The sequence below is a fragment of the Sphaerodactylus townsendi genome, linkage group LG08, assembly GCF_021028975.2.
Source record: "Sphaerodactylus townsendi isolate TG3544 linkage group LG08, MPM_Stown_v2.3, whole genome shotgun sequence".
NCBI classification, from domain to species: domain Eukaryota; kingdom Metazoa; phylum Chordata; class Lepidosauria; order Squamata; family Sphaerodactylidae; genus Sphaerodactylus; species Sphaerodactylus townsendi.
In genome coordinates this window covers 82422062-82440592 of record NC_059432.1, presented here as the reverse complement: position 1 = coordinate 82440592, position 18531 = coordinate 82422062, and the positions used below count along the sequence as shown (strand labels likewise).

General features: G+C 41.4%; 1 protein-coding gene across 3 annotated transcripts in view; it reads right to left on the bottom strand.

The window, feature by feature from the left end:
• ZBTB38 (zinc finger and BTB domain containing 38) overlaps window positions 1–18182 on the bottom strand; it is a 30495-nt gene extending 12313 nt beyond the window's left edge. Inside the window, exons 1-2 of one of the 3 annotated variants that reach the window (XM_048505907.1) lie at window positions 18089–18182; window positions 17257–17560 (exon numbers count right to left, since the gene is read on the bottom strand). Coding sequence is in view for 1 of the 3 variants with exons in the window: in XM_048505905.1 (XP_048361862.1) it covers window positions 14798–14827 (30 nt within the window). In the remaining 2 variants the exon portion in view is untranslated. Of the gene's footprint in view, window positions 1–14797; window positions 14915–16322; window positions 17040–17256; window positions 17561–18088 lie in introns of those variants that run through there. The other 2 variants (XM_048505906.1, XM_048505905.1) reach the window with 2 other exon arrangements.
• Window positions 18183–18531: the final 349 nt, after the last annotated feature.

Genomic DNA, 18531 nt, shown 5'->3' with positions numbered 1-18531 from the left:
GGAATTGCAACACCAAGATCCTCCTCCTCCTCCTCCCCCCCAATCTCTGATCCCTAGCACTCTGAGCAGGACATCCAGGTCTTGCTTTTGGGCCCGCTTTGAATAATCAGAGGGATGCCATTGCATCTTGGCCATTTCCACCATGTCTGTATGAACTGAAAGTCCTGATGATTGGTGTAAACCTCTCCTTGCCCTAGGCAAGTTCCTTCCACCCCCATTCATTTGGCATTATGCCCAATGCCCTTCCCTATCTCCTGTCTGTAGAACTGTCTCTTACTTAACAGGATAGCACTGCTTACCACTTACAGCCCTTACTAGATTGCTTCTTTCCTCAGGAGCTATCCTTGTGCTATGGCTTGAGAAGGTGGTGCCCAACCAGCTTCATTCCTGATCAAGCTAGGGCAGGCTGGTGTCATCCAAATAAGACTGCCTGGCTGGTAGCAAAAGTGGGTTGTCCTGGCTGTCTGCTGATGTCATAGAGGAAAAAAGAGAAGCTTGCTTCATTGCCACCAACCACACCTGGTAAGGTTGTGGTAAGGTTCCAGCTGGTAAGGTTGGACAGGGCTGTGGTTGAGGTGTAGCGATTGAAAAGGTTATATGCTAAGATCCAGGCAGAGCATTCTACAACAAAGAAGGTCCAGCATGTTGAGTTCTGTGGCAGAGGGATATACAACCCAACTAACATCTTTTGCTGAGACAGACTACAATTATGATTGATAATTTTGGCATGATGGGAATGTTGATAGCTCTAGGGCAGGAGTCTCCAACCTATGGCCATCCAGATGTTCATAAACTACGATTTCCATCAGCTGCTTGCCAGCAAGGCCAATTGGCAGAGCTGATGAGAATCATAGTCCATGAACTTCTGGAGGGCCATAGGTCAGAGACCCCTGCGCTAGGGGGCACAGGTAAGCAGGTCTACTGAGAAGTAAGTCTCGTGCTATTCAATGGGGCTTACTGCTAGGAAATTGTCTTTAGGATTGCAGCCAGAGCCCCTAGCAAATCATATCTAGCAAGTTAAGGAACGTTATTTGATATAGTGGGAAAGGTTATATTTTTGGAAAATATTGTCAACATAGTAACTTCTATTTGTTAAAAAATCTAAATGTAAAGTTGACTGTAAATTGACTGTATTCTATAAAATTCGTAAATGCAATTTTTCCTATTGTCCAGTACACCTTTATTCGTTTTCTGTTCCCATCACACGTACACACATTATCTTGGCATGTGTGACCACAAGATGGAGCCAAGAACGAAGATTTTCACACTGTGTTAAGCTAGTGGAAACAGCCAACTTAATTTTAGTAAGATGAATGAGAAATCTCTTAAAAGACTGATATTAGCACTTTGTGATGAACCTCAACAGAAAACATGATTAATGTTTTACTGTCAGCGTTATCTTGTACCCTGATATTTTAATAGCAACTTGAAGCTGCTTCCTGCTTCAATATTAATATTTGTATCCGGTCATATTTTATACCATGGCTGAACATCTGTGTAAATTGTGGTTATTTACTAGCCTTTCACAAAAATTCTTGGAAATTGTTCTCACTGTATTGTTCTGCAGCCAGTGTCTCTGAAACGATTATTCTTTAATTGGAAAAATCAAAAGCAGAAGTAATGATAACCATATTTGTTGTGAGTGAGCACCACAGAAGCTGATCTGAGCATATGGATGAACATACTGTATGAGTCATGAGAACAAATCATGTGGTGATTTGTCAGTTACTGTATAACAGCAGTAGTTCTGCAAATGGCTGCAATGCTGACATTATCTCTTAAAACAAGAAAGAGTTTTGCAAATACTTGGAGGAAATGGTAGATCAGGGTCGTTTTTACACAGTCAAAATATCCCGGGGTGAGCATGGAAAATATCCCTGTGCAGCTGGGAACTCTGCATGGCTCCCAAAACTGCACAGGGTTTGCCCCGGTGTCGCCCGGGATTTTCAAAACTCACCAGTCTGTAGGTTCTTTTTAAAAAATCACAGTGTGACGCTGTTTGTGCCTGTGATACAAAAACCAATCAGGAGCAGAACTGGTTTATTTTTCCCGCCCAGCCGGCTGATCTCCTTGCCTGATGTCTAATCAAGCTGCCATTCAAAAGCAGCAGCCAATCAGAACATAGAATACTGGGCATGCTCAGAAATGCTTCTGAAGCAAATTCAGAAGTCCAGGTTGTGCACAGCAAATTGGAGCATTACTAACTCTGCTCCTGGGCAGAAGTAGGGAACCGTGCGAATGCAGAAATCGGGATAAAATAGCCCAGGTATATATGATCCCAGCTCTACCCCTGTGTAATTGTGCCATGCAAAAACGTCCCAGATCTCACATATTTTTGTAGTGGGATATAAGAACTTTGCTCAAAAAGGGAATTGATTTCTGATTTGCTCATGTCTCACTAATAATGCACAGTCTAAAACCTCCATGTTTTTGGTCACTGAGAGTATATCCACAAGAATAAAGCCAATCCAATGACAAATGCTTGGGCACAATCCAGGCATAATTAAGCACTTTGCAGCTACATTGGTTTCAATAGATAAGTTAAGCACATCATTTAAAATACACCATCAGGGGGTCAATTTTGGCATGCTGAATTCTAAAAAGACAGATAAATATAGAAGTGTGACTGTGATGTGTTTTCATACTGTACTATTTTGCATCTATCTATCCACACGTCATAGCCAGAAAAGGCATGGGTCCTTTTTCTGGAGTACCTGTATGCAATTCTCAAGCATCTGAGGTCTGTTGCTTACTAATTTCTAAGCTATGCAAAACTACCACTGCTACTTTCAGTATTCAGTATTATTTAGTTAGTTAATTTACAGACTTCTGTCAACTAAAAAAGGTCCCTGAGGCAGATTACAATACAATAAAAATTACAGGTAAAACTCAATTAAAATCTGGTAAAATACAATAGTACCACCACCCCTACCACCACCACCACCCCCGGCCTGGCACATCATTCTTATTGGCATAACTCAAAGGCCTTTCAGGAAAAGTAAGTCTTCAAACCTATCCAAGAGATCTTTAGGGCAGTAGCCATTCTCAAGTCCTGAAGGGAGGGTTACAAGAGGGGGGGGGGCAGCTGAAAAAGACCTCCCTGAGTGCAATGCTTGCCTTTAAGAGTTTAAGTTGATGGCCAGAGTTAAGAGACCTGGGAAAAGCAGTTGGAACTGAGACACAAGAGAGCTAAGAGTGACAGCTTCTGTTAGCTGACAACTGTTGTAATAGTTCATATTATTAACTGTAAATAAACCTGTTTTATGGTTGTCCTGCCATCCATTATGACATGGTGGCAGAAATTTTTGAATGTCATTAGTCTCCAGAGTTTTTGCAAAGGTCTACAGTTTTTCTCTTTGAGGCTTGAAAGAGAAAGCAGGGAACTGACAGAAGAAAATGGCAGGTTTTCCCACCAGAAGCTGTTGACTTCAATCAGTCTGCTCACTGGCGTAATGCCCATTGGGCAAGGTGGGCAGCTGCCCAGGGCATCATCTTGTGGGGGGCATCAAAATGCTGGGTTCGTTTTTGGGTATTTTAGTGGTTTTCCATTTATGGCCTGCAGGGGGCACAGTTTTTAGGTTAGCGGCACCGAAATTTCAGAGTCTCATCAGGAGACTGTCCTTATGCTACCCCCCAAGTTTGGTGAGGTTTGGTTCAGGGAGTCCAAAGTTATGGACTCCCAAAGGGGGTTCCCCTATCCCCCACTGTTTCCAATGGGAGCTAATAGGAGATGGGGGCTACAGTTTTGAGGGTCCATAACTTTGGCCCCCCTGAACCAAACTGCACCAAACTTGGGGGAGTCATTAGGGCAGTCTCCTGATGAGACTCTGAAATTTGAGACTTTGCCTTCAGAAATGTGCCCCCCACAGCCTGCAACCCCCATTGACAGCAATGCAGAAAACTCAATGCAGAACAAAGATTCTTGGGCAAATTTCTGGGATGTTCCTGCAGGGGGTGCATTTTTGGATGTATCGGCACTAAAATTTCAGGGTATCATCTGGAAACTTTCCTTATGGCACCCCCCCAAGTTTGGTGCAGTTTGGTTCAGGGGGTCCAAAGTTATGGACCCTCAAAGGGTAGCCCCCCTCTCCTTAGCAAAGAATGGGGGATGGGGCATCCCCTTTGAGGGTCCATAACTTTGGACCCCCTAAACCAAACTGCACCAAAATTTGGGGGTACCATAAGGAAAGTTTCCAGATGATACCCTGAAATTTTAGTGCCGATACATCCAAAAATGCGCCCCCTGCAGGAACATCCCAGAAATTTGCCCAAGAATCTTTGTTCTGCATTGAGTTTTCTGTATTGCTGTCCATGGGGGTTGCAGGCTGAGGGGGGGGGGCATTTCTGAAGGCACAGCCTCAAAACTTTCAGGGTCTCATCAGGAGACTGCCCTGATGATACCCCCCAGGTTTGGTGCAGTTTGGTTCAGGGGGGGCAAAGTTATGGACCCTCAAAACTGTAGCCCCCATCTCCTATTAGCTCCCATTGAAAACAATGGGGGATGGGGCACCCCCTTTGGGAGTCCATAACTTTGGACTCCTTGAACCAAACCTCACCAAACTTGGGGAGTAGCATAAGGACAGTCTCCTGATGATATGCTGAAATTATTGTGGTGATATGTCTAAAAAGGCACCCCCTGCAGGCACCAATGTCCTGGTGCAAATAAAATTTGGTCGTGGTGGAGTGGCCGCCCATGGGGGGGGGGCATCCAACTCAGGTTTTGCCCAGGGCTACAGTCTGCCCAGGGCTGCCTCGTTATGCCCCTGAGTCTGCTGGATGGTCTATCTGGAAACAGCACTTCTCCAGGTATGGAATTGCATGAGGAGGTAGGAGAGATCCTGGTACGCACCTTAATTTATGCTATGGGACACCAAGCAATGCAGATTTTCAGCTCCTTCATCTTTGCAACAGAAGGGGGATAAGAATAGCTTTGACCTAGTCCTGGGAAAATTTGGAGAATATTTTGTGCCCAAATGCAATGTAATCCATGAGAGGGCTTTTTTTCAGCAGAGGAAACAGAAGCCTGATGAATCTGCAGAAGCTTTTATAAGATGGCTGCATCAACAAGCAGATGTTTCTGATTTTGGGGCTAGCAAAAATGAAAATATCAGAGACCAATGAGTTATGGGTATTTTAGACACAGATTAAGGTCAGTTTTAATTGCAGCTTGTGAGAAGTGACCTTACTCTGGATGTTGCAATCCAACTAATTAGAAACTCTAAACTGATTAAAACACAAGTCCATGAACAAAGTTCTCCAAAAGGGCTTCAAGAGGCTTTTAGGACTGCTGTTTCCTAAACATCACACTTCAGTGAGGAAAAGTCCCAGACCTTTCCAGAGATACCCTAGTGAGCCAGTTAAGCAACTGCACTGCAAGCCAAGCCAGACCCTAAATGTGCACGATGTGGGAAAAAGCATGCACAGAGTGCAGAGTGCTCTGCAAAGGCGGCAGAGTGCTACAAGTGCAAACAAGTAGGACATTTTGCTACATTTTCTATTCTTTTTACATTCATTACCTGATCGTTGCAATAGTCTCGGGGTGGATTACAATAAAACATGCAACATTAAAACCAAAACAGTTAAAACACAATAAAACCCAATTCTAAAAACCCAAACACAATCTAAAATCTCTCACATCCACCCCACCTACCCACCAAAAGAAAAAGAAAAAGAAAAAAGGAAGGGTGTATGGGTCTCTGCACTCATGCTGTGTGTGAAGTTACATCTACAGAGGATGCATCTACAGAGGGTGCTTGGTGCCTCACTCATGGTGTAAGAGAAGTTGCATCTACAGAGCGTGCCTCTGACCAGATATTTTTGGAACCAGATAACTGCTCCAAACCCATAACTGACCCATGAGTGATTTCTTTGCAAATTTTTGGTCTGACTTTGGAATTCAAAATGGACACTGGAGCTAATATAAATGTGACAATCTGTTTACAGGCACTTCAAGAATCCTTGCCTTTACCAAACCTCTTGCATATTTTTCAGCCCAGGGAGAGACAACTTGAATTGCATGGGATATTTCCAAGCACAAACCCATTTCCAAGGAAAAGTCTACAGCTTCGAGGTTTATGTACTCAAAATTCAATCCAGCAACCTGCTGAGCAGAGACACAGCTGTTGCAATGGGTTTGATCCATCACTTAGAATAGATGACTTTCCACTAGGATCTCGACAAGAGTTGGGAACTTTACAAATGTCTCCTATTAAAATAAGGCTAAAAGACAATGTCAGTACTGCTAGCTCCAGACTTTTCTCTGTGATACACCTCTGAAGATGCCAGTCACAGATGCAGGCAAAACGTTAGGAAAAAACACATTAGGAAAACGTTAGGAAAAAAAATCCACAAGACCACAGCCTGGAAAACCCACCAGAACCAGGCGTACAACAGTTTATTTGAAAATCGCTCACTGAGCATGTCTTTTCAATAATGGTGCACTGCAGTTGGTGTTGTGTGAAGCGCCTGCTAGGAATCGGTGCCACAGAGCCCGCCCCCCACAATGGCAACCCACACTGGCCAATCCTAGCACCGAACACCCATGACGTCTACTCTGTGGAAAAAAGAACGCCATTTGCAAAGTGCAGCCATGCGGAGCTCTGGGGTTCAGTCAATGCGCTATCTGTCTACAGAGCACCCGCCCATGCGAACGCTCCATTGCTGCAGCGTTGCCAATAACTCCAATGGCACAACGCGGTAATAGAGTGTGCAGAAATGGCCCAAGAATTAAAAATAGTGACCCTATAATTCTCTTATTGTGTTTTATGCCGACTGAGAAATGTGAAAGCCAACATGAAATGAATGCGTTTAGAGTGACAATCAGAGGTGGGATCCAGCAGGTTCTCACCAGTTCCCGAGAGTGGGTTAATAATTATTTGTGTGTGCCGAGAGGGGGTTACTAATTGGGTCTGCTTTTCCATTAGAAATTCCATTAGGTCCAAAAATCATGAAGTCCTGTTGTTTCCTATGTGGCTGGTTAGCGAAGGTAGAAAACGGGATAATTCTCCCTCTTGGGCTGTTTTAAAAACATGTTTTAGAAATATGGTAAAGTTCCTTTTTTAAGGAAAGTATCCTTCTTTTGATTTCTAGAAACAAAATTAAGTATTTGAAAGTATTAAGTATTTGACAGGCAGTCAATCAGAGGAGAAGTAGTTGTTTCTGTTGGCAGTAGATGATAGGACTTGCTATAATGAGTTTAAATTATGGACAGAAAGATACCAGCTGGAAATTAGGAACTTTTTTTACAGTAAGAGTTTTTTACAGTAACAGAGAAATTATTAATGCCCCGCCCTCGGAATGCCCGGCCACACTCCCGGAGTGCCCCATCCAGCCCCATTGGCGCTACACCATTGTTTGAATCCCACCACCATGGGAACCTGTTACCAAAATTTTTGGATCCCACCACTGGTGACAATAGTGGATGATGACACATTTCATTTCTACCAATCCAAGTCACTGAATGCCTTCTGGGGCATTCATGCTACAAGCTTAAAATGAAACTGTTACTTGTAAATGACCAATTATATTGCTTAATTATTAAGAAATTCTAGTTGAAAAGGGAACAAATGCATGTTTTGTTTTTAATTCATAAAGTTAAATTTAGTTTGGAGATCAATAAAGTAAAAGCAGCATAATGAAATTAATTTCTAGCTTTTGCTCTGTGGCTTGTGAAGACCTTGTAGCTGAAGGTGATATAATAATATAGTACCAAAACTACAAAGTTTGCAGCTCTGAGGATGGTTTGTCTACAAACGAGATTAGCAGTCAGAGTAAAAAAAAACTTGGGTGTATGAACTCTAATCAGTTTTTACTTAACTTTTATTTTTATTGACTGATCAACCGATAGTATCTAAAGAGATTTTCATTTGATAGAAAAAGCATATTTACAGGAACTGCTATGCTCAGAGTAATTATCTCATGTTGAACAGATTTGTTGTCTCATAAATACATGTGCTGAATCATCACAGCGGACAGAAATGTACTTCAAGACACAGTTCTCTGCTTAGTTCATACTGAACACTACTCATACCCCATCCGTCTAAACCAGGCCTGCAAAACATAATGCCCGTGGGGTTGTTGTTGACTGTGACTTGTCTATTTGTGGCCCGTGGGAAACTCCCAAAGCAATTATTTGCAGATCTATCTGTGGCCCAGCCTATCAGCAGGCCTAGTTTATATCTACAAAGGTTTTTCTCCTATACTCAGAGGCGTAGGCAAAATTTGCACCTGTTTTTCCATTTTGTTGCAGTAAACCAGCTATACTACATGCCCATTTGCACTGAAGCTCCTTCAGCACATAAACTCCTTGGAGAGTGAAAGCTTTGTAGCATGTTGCTATCTGTTGCTGAACTCAGTAAGGAACAGGATAATTAGTCTCTCTCTCTCTCTCTCTCTCTCTCTCTGTGTGTGTGCGCGTGCGTGCGTGTGTGTATGCATGCATGTCATGGGGCTGCAACAGAGAAAAAATATACCAACTGAAGGAAGAAAAGTGCACTAATGGGAGCTGAACTACATAGAAATTTTTGTATTAGGACTTCAGAGACAAAAGAAGAGGCTAACTGAGTTATGAGTGCTAAAAGAGCTGTGGAATGACAGAGAGCAGACTTTTCTATTGTTCAGAATTTTTTATTGTTCTACTGTAACTTTGGGCGTTTCCCCACATACCTTTGCTGCACGCTACTCTCAGCGCGCGTCATCTCTGGCGCGTGCCCGGGCATCATCAAAAGGCGCCGTTTCGAGGAGCGCCAGGGATGCTGCGCGCTGAGGGGGCGCGAGAGCGGCAGCGTCGGGGCGGCTGTGTTGTTGCCGCCCCTGTAGTGGGGAGTGCTGGGGATCCCGCGCTACTTGAGGAGAGTAGCGCGCGGCTTAAGGTAAGTGGGGAAAGGGCCTTTATTTACTTAATACCCTGCTTTTTTCCCCAATGGGGACCCAAAGTGGCTTATATCATTCTCCTCTCCTCCATTTTATCCTTACAACAATGCTATGAAGTGAAACTGAGAGTATGTAACAGGTCACCAAGCTTCCATAATGGAAGCTGTGTGTGTGTGTGGGGGGGGGGGGGATTAATTCTGGGTCAGATTCCAGTCTGTCACCTCCACAGCTACACCATACTATTTTGTTTTGTTTTTTAAAGAGCAGCTTTATGAGTGACAATACCAGCTGATTTTGTGACTATGCAATGAACAGCTTTGCCTATTAAGTTGTGTAATCAGGCTGATATCAAAAAGCAGGCCACACCATTGTTCCTGGTCTGTTGGTCATCCTATGGTGATAGGAACTGGATGAGGCAAATATTCTTTTGGAATAAGTTTCCATACATGCCATTTTGCCGGCATTAGTTTCTGCCCGTTACAGCCCCATCTAAAGGTTGGGGTGTGTGTGTGAATCCACTGCTGGGAGCGGTGCAGGGTGGTCACCACAGCCCTCTATGGCAGTGGAACACAGTGCTGAATGCCGCGCCAGTGTCTCTGCCACAAGCATAACCAGGGCAGTCCAGGGGCACAGCCGGCAGAGGAGCTGATGCTAGTCAGCTTCCATCCAGCAGTTGCCACTGGCTGGAGCTTTGGACTTATGTCACCTTTTTGGTGGCATGAGTCCATTAAGCTCAATAGGGACTTTCCAGTGGTAGGGTGGCTTTTTTTGTATTCTTTGCCTCCCCACACCGCCAGAAAGCCCCCTTGGGAAAGGCAGACACATCTAGGTGCCCGGCCCTTTGGATAAGGCTGCCCTCCTGTGACCAGCTCACTTGTTCTGCCTGAGAATCTTGGCCAGCTGTTTTTAATAGAAATTCATTCAGAATATATTTGCAGGACAAAGAAGGTTGGGAGAACAGAAGAAAAGCAAGTAGCAGGCCACATTATGTTATCTAATTTAAACCACAAAATTATGTCTTCCTGAGCACGTGTAGAAAAACGTTTACCGCAAATTAGTTAAAATGGGACAGAATACAATAGTGCAGTTCCTTTGGTCACATCTAAAATGTAAAAATGGTCCTCTGAGTGGTCTGTTTTGTGTATACTGCCTACATTTAAGACTATTCAATCATGTTTGAGCCATAGATGTAGCTACCTTGGGGTGCGAGGGGGCTCAAGCCCCAGGTGCCACTCAAATTGGTCACACAGAGGGCACATTCGGCCACTCCCCCACAGGAAACTTTCCAGTCCCTGCCAGCTAACTCAGTTGATGGCTCTCCATCCCTTTACCTTCATGCCTCCACTGCTTTCTGTGCCTCCTCCCGCCCACATCCTGGATCCCTCTCCCAATCCCTTGCTCTTTATCCCCCCCACCCCTGGCCTGGAAATTTGTTCCATCTCTGGCTTTCTGTGCCAACCTCTCCTCCTGCTGTCTGGATTGGTCTCCTTCGTTGGCTCTACACACACTCACACACACACACAAACACACACACACACACACAGAGCCTGCTGTCTAGATCACTCTCCTTTGCTGGCTGTCTCCACTTCCCCTCCCTCCACTTGTGGGCCGCTGTTTGGATAGCTCACTGTGCCTCTCTCCACATCCCCACTCAATCCCTCTCTGCCCCTATCTTCCTTCTCCCCTCCCTCTGCAATACAAATGTACCACTGCCGCCTAGCCCTATTTGTTGAGTCCTTCGCAGGCAGCTGAGCGGTCCATTCAAAAGTTGATTCTGTGTCAACAGCTGGCTCTTGAGCATCTGCAAGGTAAAGGGGGGGCTGGGGGACCTGAAGCAGAAATATCAGGCATTCCAAAGCCAAGCCATTTGCTGGAGGTTGCCAGTCCGGGGCACCTGACACATCTGATTTGTTCTCACACCTAGGCTGGGCATGTAGCTTAAGTTTCCAATGTGGCCTGATATAGGAAAAGAAAAACCTTTCATTTTATTTGTGTAGTGATGCAGGAAAGAAAGAAAGACAGACAGACTTTAGAAGGTATTCTGTCCTTGGGATTATTTGTTTATGCTTCAAGGCTGAGAAAACGCAAACAGTGCCCTAATGAAATCATAATCCTTCTGGCATTAATTGAGCTGTAGAACATGAACTATCAGAGGCAAGGCTTGGCAACTGCTAGAAAGCCCTTCTGCTAAATTTCCTCCACACTGTTGGAAAGACTGAAAAAAATCTAGAAGAATGTCTTATGACCTCTTTCTCTCCTCCAATCTGCCTTATGGCCCTGTGAATTATGTTAAGATGAGCTGCAGCAATTTATGTATGGAGTATATCAAACCATTACAAATATGACTGTTAGTGGTTTAAAGGCATTGTCTGTCTTAGACTAATACATGGATTATCCAAAGTTCTTTAAATTAATACATATATTACCAAAATCTCTCTACACAGATAACCCACCCCCCCCCCCCCCGATTGTTTATTTACAGCATTTATAATGCACCTTTCTCACTGAGACTCAAGGTAGATTAAACAGTGTGAGATAGCTTTAGAATATCCTGTGAATCATGCTGGAGGGTTTGGATGACAGAAATCTGAAAACAGAGTTGAAATCAATCTGAAGTAAAGCATAAGCATTAATATGACATGTTAAAACAAATTATATAGTAAGATTGAACGTATAAGATAAGAAGCCATAACACAATATGAACTATACATGGTTCACATGGAATGGTTCACAGTTCTTATTCCTTTACCAAACCATCTTTCTGAAGCTTTTCATTTTAGTAAAAACTTATTTACTGCAAAAACAACAACAACACCCCACCCCTCTTGAATTAGTTTTGCATTGTTTGTGGAAAGCCAAGAGAGGGGACACTGCCTGACCTCTTCATGCAGGCTATTCCATCAGGTGGGGACTATCATGGAGTGTGCATGTGTATGAATAGCTGTTGATTTTGCTCATTTGAAAGGTGATACTAGCAGAAGGCTCTGCTCAGATGAGCAAAACTGTTGCAGTGGAACACAGAGGAGAGCCAGTCCTCCAGATATGAGAGGCTTATATGTGAACTGAGCACAGTAACTGATGGGCAGCTAATAAATAGAGTGACTCCAGAATAGTGGTGATATGCATGCTTTGGTAAAAAAAAGGTGGAGACCCAAGATAGGGCTTTTTCGGTGGCGGCCCCAAGACAATTTTCACCCCACCCCCACCCCCACCCCCGAGGCATGTCAGGCATCTTCTTTATATGCATTTAGAAAATTGGTAATGACACCCCTATTTTTCCTGGCCTTTGGCTGAAGAGGTGGTTTCCCCCTTTGGTAACCTCAAACATTTTAAAACAGGTTATATGAATTAGAATAGGTTTTATAAGTTTTAATTGGTTTAATTAATTTTAAGCAGATTTTACCGTTACAGATTATAATTGTTTTTGGGTTGTATTGGATTTTATGAGTTTTATGTTGTACTCTGCCCTGAGACCTTTTGATACAGGGTGGGCTAATAATAAATAAATAATGTATTTATTTACTGATTCAATGTATTTGATTACTGAGCTATTTAGCATTCTGCACCAGTTGGAGTCTCTGAGTTGATTTTGAGGGAAGACCTCATACAGTACATTGAAGTACTCTAGTTTTTATATTACTTGGCCATTTATCCAGGTGCCAAACTGACTATGTCCTGGTACAGCACCATCATGAGGGCTAGACAGAGTTGGTAAAAAGCATTTTTTTGCAGCTGCATTAACATCTTCAGCAAAGTGTGAGAATACACAATTTGATGGTTAGTTATATAAGAATTGAAATAGACTAAAAATAAATCAACGTGCCCCTCATTTTCAATCTAGTGGGTACAGAATGGGATTAGAATATAGCTTCTGAGGTATTAGGGACGGCAGGGTTTGAGCGGGACTTTCATCCCCCAACTCTTTCATTTTCATTTTCCCTTTCTTTTTCTCTTTCCAGTTAACACAGCTGCAGTGGCTTGGTACCCCCCCCCCTCCACAGGATCCCCCACTGTAGAGGCCATGTTGAGTCTGCTTGGGGGGACAGGGGCGCAATTTAAGTGCTTGCTCTGCGTGCCATTTTCTGTAGCTACACCGCTGGTGGGGACAATGGAAACTGGAAACTATTGATTATATTCTGTTTCACATGAACTACATAGGAAGGAGACAGGAACTTCAATTTTAGGGAGAGGGGACTGTTTGTGAACGGGAATAACTATCTCCTGTGAGAACAGACCCAAGAGACAGTTATTGATAATTCTTCATTATATCCTTGCTCTATTGTGTTCCTGCAACCTATCTGAAACCAGCTTTTATTGAAATTTTGTTTTCTTCATATTTCACATAGGTTGATCCTTTTTCTATGACTTTTTTTTTGCTCTACACTGCTCCTTTCACTATCTTTCCACACATATAACTTGTTCCCTACTATTATTTCTGTGGAATAAAATAGTCTTATTTTATTTTTCCAGAGATCTCCAAATTGTCCACTCCCATCCAGATTTTTTCTCTTCAATCTGAAATAAAATGTCATTAGCAGATGCCAAACAATCACACATTACATTCAGTTCCTGAGATTGAAAAGGAAAAATTAATCAAATCTGGAGGTTATATATTAGGGATTGTCAATTAATACATTGGTTCTTATAATGAATGGCCTTTGGAATACATTAAAGCAAGAGTCATTAGTGCAACCACTCTTAGCCTAGCGCCTCAATAATACTGGAGAAATAAGACTGACCTGCTTTGCAAGATATGGACTACTGGGAAAATGTACAGCCAGAAAGACTACTATATAAATTTTAAGTGCGTAGCAGAGGAAAATTGGGCTGTAAAAATCAGAGTTTTTGAGGCAAGGGCCAATGACTGATTTTGAAGCTTCTTACTCATACAGATGTTTATTCTGCCTTCTCCTGTCTTCTCAATGCATTTCAGCCATCATTTGTAAGGTTAAAAGCAAGGTTAAAAGAAAGATAAAAACCCTTTTTTTTTAAGCTCATTTGCTTTATAAACAACCAATGCATTCCAATGGACATTCCAAAAGTACCCATATATTTCAATGACAATTTGGAAGGAACAAATGTGTTCAAATGGCCATTCAACATAATTCTTTTTGGGATGCAAAAAAAGGAAGGTGTGTAGATGCTACTTGGCTCAGACTCAGACGAAAACCTGAAGTTTTCTTGTTGAATCCTGTAAAGAGAGACAGTTTATGCTGTTTTGCTATGAACAGCAATGAAGTATTTAAACTGGAAGCCACCAAGTATATAATGTAAAAATCTCACAAAGTAAACTAACTCTTACAAAAAATGCTGCTTGCAAATTACAGAGGAATCTTTCCTAAAGATAGTAGAATGATCTGATCTGATCTGAGAGAGGTAAACGTTCCCTTGATCTGATAGAAAATAAAGAACAAAAACCAACTACACTAAAATATCCTGATGGAGGAAAGAGGGAATACAAGAACAAATGTTTTATAAATGGTTACTTTAGCCTCTCCTAAAGCAAATCTTAAAAAAAGAAGACTTAAAACACACAGTACTATTATTAGGCAACATAAATTTTGCTATAAGCCATTTTTTAAAACCAGAAAATTCCATATGTGAAATTAATAACATTAATGATAACAGCAAAGGGCTAATGTTCAAAAGGCACCTCAAAAAACCAAACCATCAAAATTAGCTGTGAAGAATGAAAACTACAGTATACTGAATAGCATATTTTTAAAAAATCATTTAAAATAACTTATTTTTAAAGCAACTTGAAAAGAAATGGAATGCTAAACTTGATCGTACTTCATCCATGATTGTTATGAATTAAGTCATTCTAAAACAATTGTTATTGGTCGCTCTCTAAAACAGAAATATTTACTGGAAGTTTACTGCTGTACTAGTGATTTTTAGAAATAAGTGCAAATTAATATTGTACCTGAAAAATTGCTTTGCTACTTGAAGTCATACAAATGGTCAACAGAATTATACTTTTAATATTTTCTTCGAGGCTTTGCTTTTGCTGCTGATCGCGACCGACACATCATCTTCCTAGCAGTTTTATAGTCAAGGACGTGAAAAGAAAATGGCTGCCATGCTGAAAAAGATATTTGCAATGACACTGCTCTAGTCAGAAAGGAAGACTCTGTGTTATAAATAGGCTATATGAAATGTGTAGCAATGCTGCAGATTAACATGAGTAATATAATTTACCTCTGGGTTTAACTTTTCTAGATTCGATTAAACTTATAAGGTGAGGTGCTTTCCACTAAACAATTTATATGAACACCTTGCATAATTGGTAACTTCCATGTGGGGTACAAGTAAATTGCAGATGGAATCATGTCTTCCCCCACTCTGTCATTTTAGAAGGAGTTCAGAGAGTTAAACCTGAGAGATTATGTGAAGCAGTGTACAGAGGAAATGTTTAAACATATTTACAATTCTAATATGTCTACCATTTTAGGGATATTTGTATAGTAGTTATATGGAATTACTATTGTAATTACACATATATGTCACTGAACTAATCAGTATTATGGAGGCTTTTCTTTTTAAAGATATACAGTTGCATTTTTAGGTAATCAGTTCAAGAAGAGAGGGGATCCTGTGGTTGTATGCAGTGCTAAAACCTCTCATCATTTAAGAAACTACAGCTGCCCAGAAATGTAATATGAGATCACCATTTGCATTGTGGAATTAAACAATAACAACTACCTTTGAATCTCTGCTGTTGCCCCCATTAACAGGATTTGGTTGCCAAGGAAACAGGTTTTGGCCCAGTGTTAATGTGAAGCATATATATATATATATATATATATATATATAAATATATTTCATGCCATGCAGTAATGATTTAAAACAATTCACGAAGTGATCGTGCCTTTATCATGCTTCATTTTAATGTTAATTTCAAAAAAAGGCACATTCTAATTCATATTCAAGATGACAGGAGTGTCTTTAATTATATCTGTGTTAGAAATACCCTTAAAAAGACAAAAAGGAAATAACATATACTTTCCTATTTGATATAAACACCTTTAGCAATTAGTGCTAAATTATTTCTACAGCAAACACCAAAGACCGCTCCCTATGGCCAAATTTAAATATTTTTTGAAATTATCCCTAAGTTTACAGCTTGTACTTTTAAATCTAAGTGAACACTCTAATTATTTTTATATTTAACTTTAAAATCTTCCAGGTTATGTTGGAGTTTTTTTAAAAAAATTGTTACATAAGCGGTGCCACGCCCTGATTATTCTAGCAGACATAATAGTTCCACTTTCAGTATGCTTTTAAATAGCTATTATCCACTGCTGAGTCAAAATAAAATTAGAGAATTGAGCATCACATCCTCTTAACAAAAAATAAACTTCTTTAGTACATTCTGAAAAGATGTATACTATTCCATAATCCTTGCGGCATAGAACGAGAATCGGTAAAACATGCAAGTCTTCACCTACCTGTATATATGTCTTAATGAAGCCTTAGAATGACAATGCACCCAGCCATTTTTATACAAAACGACGGAAAGTCACTGAAATCTTGGTCTTCTAAAAGTAAATAAATACATGGAGGCTGTACTCAAAAGCTGCTTGCTTGAATAGACTGTATCAGAATAGCTGAATTTATCAATGGCAAGAGCAGGAGGAAATAGGAGGGCAAGAAAAGATGTCCTCATCCAAGGTGTTTTTTAAACAAGCTGCAGCGGCAAGGGCTTCCTGTCCCCCCTTTTTTTCCAAGGAAGGGTTCAAAGCTTGAAACTGACCACTGCAAAGGCCACTTGTCACATTTGCTGAAAATCAGCCTAACACTACCCCTTGCTGAAAAGAAAAACTCAGCAACCAAAGCCCATTACACAACGTGCACAGACTGCGTAAGAGTTAAAAATAGATTGGATGTGCCTGCATAATAAATATGTTCGTTTCAAGGGGTTTAATTCGATATTGCCATTAATTAACAATACAACATACATTATTTAAATAGCCGTCAAAAGCAAGAAGAAGAAGAGTGACACCACTGGGAAACCCAGTTCGCTTTTTTTTCAAATTAAAAAAAAATTCAATTGAAATAATAAGAGCTAATACTGGCTTCAGAATGCGATGACGAACTGGAAATTCAGTATGCAGAAAATGAAATCGAAGCCTAAACGTGGCCGGCTTAAGTAGCGATGCCCAGCAGGGAACATCACGCTTTCCCTACTGCCTGAGATGGCACACAGACCATTTACATGCTTCCGTCAGAAACACTAGGCAAGGCATAATGAATGCTGTGTCCACAGCACGCACGCAGACTGAAACAACATTAATCCTGCCTTCCATTTTAAGACTTGCAGTAGTATGATGCACACTGCAGCAGAGCAGATCTGGTAAGAGGGAAAGGCAAGAGACGGCTCACCTTAAATGCAGTATCTGATTAATGTTGTCAAGTGACATTGCAAATCTGCTACCGCATCTTAGAACAACTGGGTGGGAGGGAACAAAGGGGAAAAAATTGTAATCAACTGATGATGCAAGATGAATCGTTACTGTTCAGCGAAGCTCCATGTTCTCTGATGGTGCAGCCTTTTAAGTGTTTCAGATTCTGCAGCCAAAACCAGCAAGCAGAATGGCAGCTCTTCCTGTATTTGAGAAAAGCAGAAGACTCCGCTCTCTCGCTGGAGGAAGGAGAAGGACCGAACATCAGCGTACGCAGCTTCTTGCTTGACAGAAAGAAAGAAGATTTCACATAGTATGTATTAGGTCTTAGATATACATGTCTCTGTTTGCTGTGCTTTCATATTTCCTTCACCTGTGTATTTTGCTCTTGTTTTTATTCTTGTCATTAGGCATGTAAAAAAAAAAAACACCCAACACAGCGTAGCTAAAACTGATTCTGCGCTGGATTATCAGAAAAGCCAAGAATATTGATGAAATCGCAAGCACATAGGAGCTAGCTGCACAATCAGCTGTCTCTGCGTCTGTGTTTCACCCTGCTAACCACAGGGAAGGTTAGAGCTAAATATATCTGCCAGGCATAAGCGGAAGCTATTTTGCTATACAGATTACATTACAAAATGCTCGGCCATCCTTAAGAGCTCCTAAAGAGCCCCTTAGAAAAAGAAATGTGCCGCTATCCTCCGCATCACTCTGCACTTTAGTCAGTGAAAGACTGTAACGGCGACTTTAAGCATAGTGACCTAAATAATACTAAGGCTACTTAAGTGTCGTACATGTGCACATATACTCACAGTCTAAGCAAGGAAATGAAATGAGGATTGGGGTGATCAGACAAAAAATACAGGCTCTACCACAATATCCTCTCCGAACTGCAACACACCATATGTGCACATCTTATGTTAAAAGGGGGTGGGGAGAGATGCAATCCTTTTTTTAGTGTTTTTCTCCCCTCAGAGGCTTTTCTTAGTTACCGTTGCACAGTGGCATTCTGACATCATAGAGGTCAATGCAGGCGCTCCAGGACTGTCCATTTAATGATCAAATTCCAAATGAATTACACTAAAATTAAATATCACCGAAAGCAAATACATCACCTCCGAATTGCCATTCCTCTTGCCTTGGAGATTATTAATGCGTTGTCTTGTTCCCAGCGCATAAACGAAATGGAGTTTAAATTGTCATTGTCATTGTGACAATTTAAAAAAATATAAAACAGCAGTTGTGGAAAATAATC